Source organism: Arachis duranensis, chromosome 5 (assembly GCF_000817695.3).
Source record: "Arachis duranensis cultivar V14167 chromosome 5, aradu.V14167.gnm2.J7QH, whole genome shotgun sequence".
Classification (NCBI taxonomy): Eukaryota; Viridiplantae; Streptophyta; class Magnoliopsida; order Fabales; family Fabaceae; genus Arachis; species Arachis duranensis.
Window position 1 is genome coordinate 2,006,631 of NC_029776.3, and position 9,144 is coordinate 2,015,774.

Sequence of the window (9,144 nt, forward strand, 5' to 3'; positions counted from 1 at the left end):
AAAAAAATCTAATTATAATTTTTAATTAAAGTATTATGTTTATAATTTTAAATTTAAATTCAAATATATTTTTTTTGAATTTTTACGTAAGCAATTGGGTTTGAAAATATTTTTTAAAAATTTATATAATTTATAAGTTACTATATTAAAATTACAAAGAATTATAATAAAATAAATAGAATTATCAATCTTATTAAGATGTGAAATTATTTATACTATTTAAAAAAAATATAATACTGTTTAAATTTTAGAAAAAGTATAATAAAGTTAATATTGTTTATGATGAAACTAAAAAAATTATTTTTAAATTAACAAATTTCTATATTCCTAGTGGACAACGGACGTTTGATTAGAAAATTTTATTTAAAAATTTAAAATTTATACTAGCTAATTAGAAAATTCTATTTTAAAAATTTTAAATTTGAATTTCTAATACTAATTTCTAATTAAGTAAGTTTTTAACCATTTCAATTTTTAAATTTAAATTTTTTTACTTACCACATTTATAAATTTTTATTATTATCTTTTTAGATTGTCTCTCCACAGTAGAAATACTTTCATCTTTTTCTCTCTTTTTAAGTATTTTTTCTAAATTTACGTAATTTATAAGGTTATTAATTTTTAGATTGTATTTAATTTTATTTATTTTTATCGATAAATAATAGGATGGATACTATTTATGACGAAACTAATAAAAATTATTTTTAAATTAACAAATTCCTATATTCTTAATGAATAACAAACGTTTAATTAAAAAAAGTTTATTTAAAAACTTTAAATTTACACTAGCTAATTAGAAAATTCTATTTAAAAATTTGAAATTTAAAACTCTAATACTAATTCCTAATTAAGTGGCTTCTTAGCCGATTTTTAAATTTAAATTTTTTTTATTTGTCACATTTATAATTTTTTTCTATTTACTTCGTTTACATTGTTATTTTTTAGATTATAACAATAGAGGTACTTTTATCTTTTTCTCTCCTTTTACTTATAAGTTATTCATTTTCAATCTCTTTAACTATAAGTTGAATTTATTGATCGTGAGATTAAACTTATATTTATTTAAAAAAAGATACTTTTGTAACAAAATATATATTATTTTCTGTAAAATATGTTTACATAACTAAATAAATGAGAATAAAAAAGAAATTAAAGCAGCCATTGAAAATAAAACTTGTGCAATTTTACATAGACATAAGAAGACACTAATTTCATATTCTATTTGGTAAGTTAGACATGAGAAAAAATTGTAAAAAAATTAGTGTCTCAAGTTAAAAATTAGTGTTTTCGCATTTTAGAGAGACACAAAATACATGTTTTTAATGGGTGTTTGTGTACGACTATGTCTTTCATATTTTTGTCTCAGTAAACAAACAATATACATGTACTCCTGTGTCTATATTTTGATGGACATGTATACCAAAAACAGACGTTGTCATATGTGTACTACTTTATTTTTTTTAATAATATAAAAAATTTGATAATAAAAATGTATTATGTATAATGTATATATATTTTTAATTGGTTAAAAATTTATTTATTTGATATTTTTAGGTATATATTGAAAGATACAAGAAGTCCAAAGAGAAGTAAGATTATATTGAAGAGAAGATTGATATTAAAAGACAAAGAAAATACAAAGCAAAGCACAATTCAAGGTAGATTTCATATAAAAAAATAAATTAATTATTTTAAAGAGACATGGTAAGATAAACATGATAGATTGTAATTATCACAAAGCTAAAATTTTACTTTTTTTATCTTTAATACTACCTTCATAATATATATTCATAATTCAGCTGATTCAAACATTTAACATATATTTATTTTTCTTTTTTTATAATATAAAATACTTGATGTATTATCTCTAATGATTACAGGAGCAAGTATATTTAATTCAAATTTAGATACTAAAAAAAGAATTAGAAGAAGTGTGCATAGCTGAAAAAAAGACACCTGATACAAAGAGAAACATTTTTGAAGGAATTGACTACAAATCTTTCAAAATTTTTTCAAGAAGTTGAGAATATTACTGAAAATACGACTATTATAGATGATTCTGTGCAAATTTAATACCCAACCATATTCGATGTTGCTGAGAATACAGGTAATTTAAGAGGTAGCAATATCAGCACTTTAAGACTGAATAGGAAGACTATGCTACTTCAAAAGAGACATGGTAAGATAAACATGATAGATTGTAATTATCACAAAGCTAAAATTTTACTTTTTTTATCTTTAATACTACCTTCATACTATATATTCATAATTCAGCTGATTCAAACATTTAACATATATTCATTTTTCTTTTTTTATAATATAAAATATTTGATGTATTATCTCTAATGATTACAGGAGCAAATACATTTAATTCAAATTTAGATATTAAAAAAAGAATTAGAAGAAGTGTGCATAGCTGAAAAAAAGACACCTGATACAAAGAGAAACATTTTTGAAGGAATTGACTACAAATCTTTCAAAAAAATTTCAAGAAGTTGAGAATATTACTGAAAATACGACTATTATAGATGATTCTGTGCAAATTTAATACCCAGCCATATTCGATGTTGCTGAGAATACAGGTAATTTAAGAGGTAGCAATATCAGCACTTTATTATTTACTATTGTTATACTTTTTATAAACAAAAAATTATCGTTTAGTGTTCAAGTTTTAAAATTCAAACTAAGATATGGTTATATATTATAATTTTTGTATTTGAACATTAATTTATTGTAAATCTTAAATCTTGAGGTTGGCACAATAAAATTGTATTATATGATCTCATCTTTTTAATCCATAAATTGCATTCTTCGGTAATCTTTTATAAATATTATTTTTATACTTAACATGGTGAAGAAAGGTATATTTTTATATAAATTATTTGTTGCAGATATAACTAAAACAATTTATTATCTTGGTGATTATTAGATGTGATAGATATTGATGACCCAGAATTTTTTGTCGGCACTGCGACGCCATGATATGGTATCAGAGAAGTCCAGAACAGGATCCAATTTTGAGTTCTCAATATGTTGTATGCGAGGGAAGGTACAACAGCCGTTTTGAAACACTTGATCGGACGCTCAGGAATCTTATGTCAGTTACCGATCAACATAAGACACATAAACCATTTGGTGGTAAGATTGTTGTTCTAGGAGGTGATTTCAAACAGATACTTCCGGTGATTCCGAAAGGAAGTAGACACGATATATTAGCATCCGCTATTAACTCATCCCAGCTGTGGTCATTTTGTAAGTTTCTGAAACTGCATATGAATATCAGGCTTCTAATGTCTTCTTTGGATCAAGATGAAGGTGAAATGAAGATATTTGCTAATTGGATACTTGATGTTGGAAATGAAAATATTATCTCTGTTGTTGGTGATGAATTAGAAGTTGAAATTCCAGATGATCTATTGATTACAACTACTGATGATCCTCTCTCTCATTTGGTAGACTTTGCATATCCAAATTTGTTGCAAAACATGTCAGATTACATATATTTTCAGAGTAGAGCAATTCTTGCACCCACACTTAAGAGTGTCGAGAAGGTAAACGATTTTGTCTTGACAATCTTTTCAGGGATGGAAAAGGAGTATTTGAGCTCTGACACAACATGTCAAGCTGATGAGAATGAAGATGTAAAATAAGAGTGGTTCACACCAGAGTTTCTAAATGACATCAAATGTTCGGGACTACTCAATCACAAGTTGACTTTGAAGCCAGGAGTCGCTGTAATGCTACTGCGAAACATAGACCAGACTTCAGGTTTATGCAACGGGACAAGATTAATAGTTAACAAACTTGGCAGCAACGTAATTGGAGCGACGGTAGTGAGCGGTAGAAATATTGGAGATAAAGTGTACATTCCAAGAATGAACTTGATCCCTTCAGATTTAGGATTGCCATTTAAGTTCCAACGGAGACAATTTTCATTAACAGTATGCTTTGCAATGACCATTAACATGAGTCAGGATCAATCATTATCACATGTACGGCTTTATTTGCCAAAATCAATGTTCATCTATGGACAACTTTATGTTGCTTTGTCAAGAGTTAAGAGTCGCAGTGGTCTCAGGGTTTTAATTCTAAACGAAGACGGCAATCCAAAGTCATCAACAACAAATGTCGTGTTCAAAGAGGTTTTTAATAATATTTAGGTAAGAATAATATTATTTTCATTTTAATAGCATGTTGTGATTTACACTTTTGTACAAATCTTTACTATAGATATAACTAATTTATCTATAACTCTTTTTTCAAATTTGAAATGAAATGTGTAACAAGGAGCACAGCATCCAATGATTTTCTAATGAAGTTAGTAAGATATTAGGTTGTTGATAAATTTTTATTAGCTTTTTGATATAAAATTTAGGGTAAAATTAACATGCTATTATTATAGTTATATATGTTCTTTTTTTTTTATCTCCCTCCTTATGGTTCAAGAATATTATAAACTTCGAACTCTTCTATTCATATTTTACTTTGAATAAAGATAAAATAACATATTTTACACGTTTATTATATAACGATGATGATAGTGTTATACTAAATTTAAAAAATATATGATTATAAAATATTATTTTTAATTTAATTTATCAAATTTAAATATAAGCCCGTGCATCGCACGGGTTTAACACTAGTTATTATACATATTAATAAAGTAGTTATTTTTTAATTTTTTAACAAATTAGAATAAAATTGATTTTTTTATAACAATAATAATAAATTTAATTGTTATCAGATCCAGACGAACCGACTAATTTACATAACTCACTGAATTATTTTTGTAGTTTTTTTAAACAAAAATCAGAGATATATTTGTCTTTTATAAAAAAATTTAAACATGATTCGATTTAGATTGTGTAAATCGATCGGATCAAATTGAGTCTAATAATTATAGTGTAAATAATTAGATTTTTTTTGTGACTCTACAATTGGATTTATTATTATTGCTATAATAAACTGATTTTGTTCTAATTTATTAAAAAATAAATTATTAATTAATTTAATAAAAATATCTAATAATATTATAACATGCGTAAATATTTTTATATAAAAAAAAGACATTTTTAGTATCTTTATAAAAGTGCTCTTCTTATTCAAAATATGCACTTTGTTTATTTGAAAGAGTCAAAATATGCACTTAAGTTGACTTCTGTAGTTCTGTGAAGAGATAACATGAATATTGGAATTTAATTAGAGCCTATCTAATATAAAGAGATAGTAAAGAGAGAAAGAGAAATTAAAGAGATGGAGAAGAGCAAGGTGCTTATTATTGGAGGAACAGGGTACATAGGAAAGAAATTGGTTAAGGCAAGTTTAGGTTTGGGACATGAAACTTATGTTCTTCAAAGGCCAGACATTGGTCTTGACATTGATAAGCTTCAGCTTCTATTTTCATTTAAGGAGCAAGGTGCTAAGCTTCTCAGAGCTTCCCTTGATGATCATCAAAGCCTTGTCAACGCCGTGAAGCATGTTGATGTGGTGATTTCCGCCGTAGCCGGTGTTCCCTACCGCGGCCACCATATACTCCAACAGCTCAAACTTGTTGATGCTATCAAAGAGGCCGGGAATATCAAGGTAATACTAATCTTATATTTGAATCATAATTGGTTTATAGTATAAAACTATCACTAAACCTTTTGTTACCAAGCTTAGTTGCCTAACTGTTTTTACCTTTTTTGCATAGTTTGTAATTTGTAACTAACTGTACACGTGTAGAATGGGGAGTTATTTGGTTGGTTGAGGTGATAGGTAACTCTGTATAGAGTATATATTAGTCGAATAGTTAGTTCATTCATTTGTTTAAGTATTGGAAGTTTAAATCCTTTATTGTGGATACAACCTCTCAAACGAAGTTCAGAATCATGACAAATTAATGGGAAAGTATAGGGAGTCAATGACTTAAGCGTACAATGTGTACAATGGAGGTTTATGAAGTATTAGAGATATAACCATTAGTGTTACATTGTTCTATTAGGTTACTCTTTTGGGATGAGTAGGTTCATGATATGGTATTAGAGTTCTAGATCCAAAAGATCAAGAGTTCGATCCTTGGTGAACTCTAAAATCAGCTTACGTTTTTAGGATGAGTAGTTTTATGACATGAGATGTTTATCCGGATAGTTATTTTGGATAGTATAGGTGATGTTCATTTTATTCATAGACCAAAAATTTAGCCCATTATACACATTGTAAGCTTAGGCCATTGACTCCCTAGCACTACTCCCAATTAATCTTTATCCTATCGAATTAAAATATATATATATGAAATGTGTGATCAGTGATGGTTGTTGATCAATCATTTCATTTATCTGTAACTTCTCTCTCAAGTAATCATGAGAACATGATTGTAAAAAATTTTTCTCTTCAATACTCTATTCTTGAGTTACTTTGATATTCTTTAATAAATTTGAGATTTTTTACATATATATTGATTAAAATCTAAAATATTATGAATTATAAGATAGTGTTTCGAAACTTACCTGAAATTAATATAATTTGAGTCTAAACATGAGGTGCAAGTTCCTTTTGATGGCTGAGCTCCAATATCTTCTCTGACAGGAGTATCATCCGAAAAATTAGTCTCCCATAAAAAAAACAAAAAATGAAGAGTTTATAAAATAAGAAATCAACTAACTTAACATTCTAATATTTTAAATTGGATATAACATTTTTTCATTTTATATTCTTTTACTTCATTTTTTTTCAAAATCTTTTTAGTAGTCAAGAGCTCCTCTTAATATTCCAATATGATTATATGGCCTATCTATTATATATTGTAACATTAATTTTATCACATTTTGCAAAGCTAATTTTTGTGCTAATGATTTTGTACATACAGAGATTTTTGCCTTCTGAGTTTGGGACAGACCCAGCAAGAATGAAGCATGCGTTGGAGCCAGGAAGAGCAACATATGATGATAAAATGGTAGTGAGAAAAGCCATAGAAGAGGCCAACATACCATATACCTATATTTCTGCTAACGGTTTTGCTGGTTACTTTCTTGGTGGCCTATGTCAATTTGCCCAAATTACCCCTTATGTTGACTCTGTAGTCTTGTACGGAGATGGCAATGTCAAGGGTAAGTGGGTAACTAACTAATAGTGTAATACCAAATTATTTATCCCCTTTTATTATTTTAGGTGAAAACTCAGGTGCAGTCGACTTCACGTGAAGTTGATACCTAAGAGTAAATTTTTATTTAACGGTTCTCAGATGTCAACTTCACGTGAAGTCGACTTCACATAAGTTTTTACTATTATTTTATCAGATATTATAAAAATAACTTAAAATAAAATGATTATTTAATGCGAACAGGAATTTATGTAGATGAAGATGATATAGCTATGTATACTATCAAAACAATAGACGATTCAAGAACACTTAACAAGACAGTATACATAAGACCACCGAAAAACATTTTATCCCAAAGAGAAGTTGTCCAAATTTGGGAGAAGCTAATTGGAAAAGAACTGCAGAAATCTTCAATTTCTGTACAAGAGTTTTTAAGTTCCATGAAAGGTAATGAGATCAATCAACAACTTACAAACAATTATTATTGTGATCTCTAGATAGTAGTTGGCTGAAAAATGTTTTGAATGTGAAAACAGGGAAACCATATGAAATGCAAAGTGGAATGGCACATTACTATCATGTTTTCTTTGAAGGTTGTCTAACAAATTTTGAGATAGGAGAAGATGGGGTTGAAGCTTCTCAACTTTATCCTGAAATCAACTACACTACTGCACATGAATACTTGAAACGCTTTCTATAAAGTATTGTGGACGTGTTAAAGTACGGTGAAAATTCAGGTGCAGTCTACTTCATGTGAAATTGATAGTTAAGAATTGTTAGATGAAAATTTAGTCAAATTAGTCAAATCATCTAACGATTCTTAGTTATCAATTTCACATGAAGTCGTCTGCACCTGAATTTCCACCGTTATTTATTTAGCAAGTTAATTAAGTTGGTTATGGTTCATTCAGTTAACGATTCGTTTAGTTTCATTGTCAACCTGTTGCTTCATTGGATTTGAAGTTGAACTTGGTTAAAAGTTGTGTTAAGTACTTTTGTAATAAAAGAAGTAAAATAATTTTATACGTGAATCTAACGACATAATATTACATTAACAAAAATAAATATTTTTAATAATAATTATTTAAAAAAACGAATATAATTATATAATTGTATAAAATTTTTTATACGGTTAATACATCAAAATTAAACACATAAAAAAAATTACACTTTCGTATGTATTTACATAATACTCCTTGCCATTGCAAAGAAGTAGATGTGATCAACAAAACAATAGTGTTATGTATTAAGATTATTATTAATAAAAGTTTTTAAATTTGTTATTTAATTAAATACTTAAAGAAGTAGATGACACTAATAAGACTTCTGTTCCTGCGAGGGAGCCACCCATGACCAATGCACTCTATTCTTCGGGAAAGGTTCACTTCAATTAGGTGCTACATTACATCAATGCAATAATGTACCCTTTTTAATAATAATAGGGTGCGAAATTTGACCAATGCAATAATATACCCTTTCACACTAAAATTATTTACGGAATAATAAAAAGATATCTTCTTTCTAGAATTAAGCTGCTTCTGCATATTGCTCCATTTTTAATAATAGGGTACGAAATTTGACCAATTTGAATGAGTTTTATAATTAATTTATTCGTTTATTTAAATAAATATCAAAAATTTAAATATTTAAATAAAAAATTTAAATTTATGACAAATTAATTTTTAATTTATTAAATCAAAAGATATCAAAAATATTTTAAAAAATAATAATAAGGTGCGGAATTTAAATAACATAGATCGTGCCTCTAATGATCGATACAAAAAAAATCGCGGTTCCATGAATGAAATAAGAATAAATATATACACTATATATATATATATATATTATTTTGTTACACAAATTAATCTCTCGATGTTTTATATTTACTAAAAAATTTAGATAAATTAGTTTTCATAGTTGTTAAATAAAAAACATATAAAAGTTTTCAATAATTTTTTAAAACTTTTAAATCAATGCTTCTACCTAGTTACGTGGAGTCGTAGACAAAAAGTTTGATACAAAGGCTAATTTGCCTACCGAAAAAAAAAATTAATTCACTAATT

At 26.8% G+C, this 9,144-nt stretch overlaps 1 protein-coding gene and 1 pseudogene across 2 annotated transcripts; both read left to right on the forward strand.

Moving 5' to 3' along the window:
• The first annotated feature begins 2,978 nt into the window (after nucleotides 1-2,978).
• LOC107487006 (uncharacterized) lies at nucleotides 2,979-4,160 on the forward strand (annotated as a pseudogene).
• A 1,021-nt stretch (nucleotides 4,161-5,181) lies between these two features.
• On the forward strand, nucleotides 5,182-7,853 carry LOC107487050 (bifunctional pinoresinol-lariciresinol reductase-like). Of its 2 annotated transcripts, none has more exons than XM_052262296.1 (4): nucleotides 5,182-5,583; nucleotides 6,848-7,088; nucleotides 7,337-7,528; nucleotides 7,618-7,853. In XM_052262296.1, exons 1-4 carry the CDS (start codon nucleotides 5,254-5,256, stop codon nucleotides 7,779-7,781), a joined length of 927 nt encoding a protein of 308 aa, XP_052118256.1. In that variant the 5' UTR covers nucleotides 5,182-5,253; the 3' UTR covers nucleotides 7,782-7,853. The 2 variants fall into 2 exon arrangements, with proteins under 2 accessions (XP_052118256.1, XP_015963116.1); XM_016107630.3 differs by having other exon boundaries at nucleotides 5,185-5,583; nucleotides 7,325-7,528; nucleotides 7,618-7,852.
• Nucleotides 7,854-9,144: the final 1,291 nt, after the last annotated feature.

Coding starts and splice junctions, on each gene's coding strand:
- LOC107487050 (XM_016107630.3), top strand. CDS start 5,254: ATGGAGAAGAGCAAGGTGCTTATTATTGGAGGAACAGGGTACATAGGA. Junction 5,584..6,847: donor AAGAGGCCGGGAATATCAAG/GTAATACTAATC, acceptor TTGTACATACAG/AGATTTTTGCCTTCTGAGTT. Junction 7,529..7,617: donor GTTTTTAAGTTCCATGAAAG/GTAATGAGATCA, acceptor ATGTGAAAACAG/GGAAACCATATGAAATGCAA.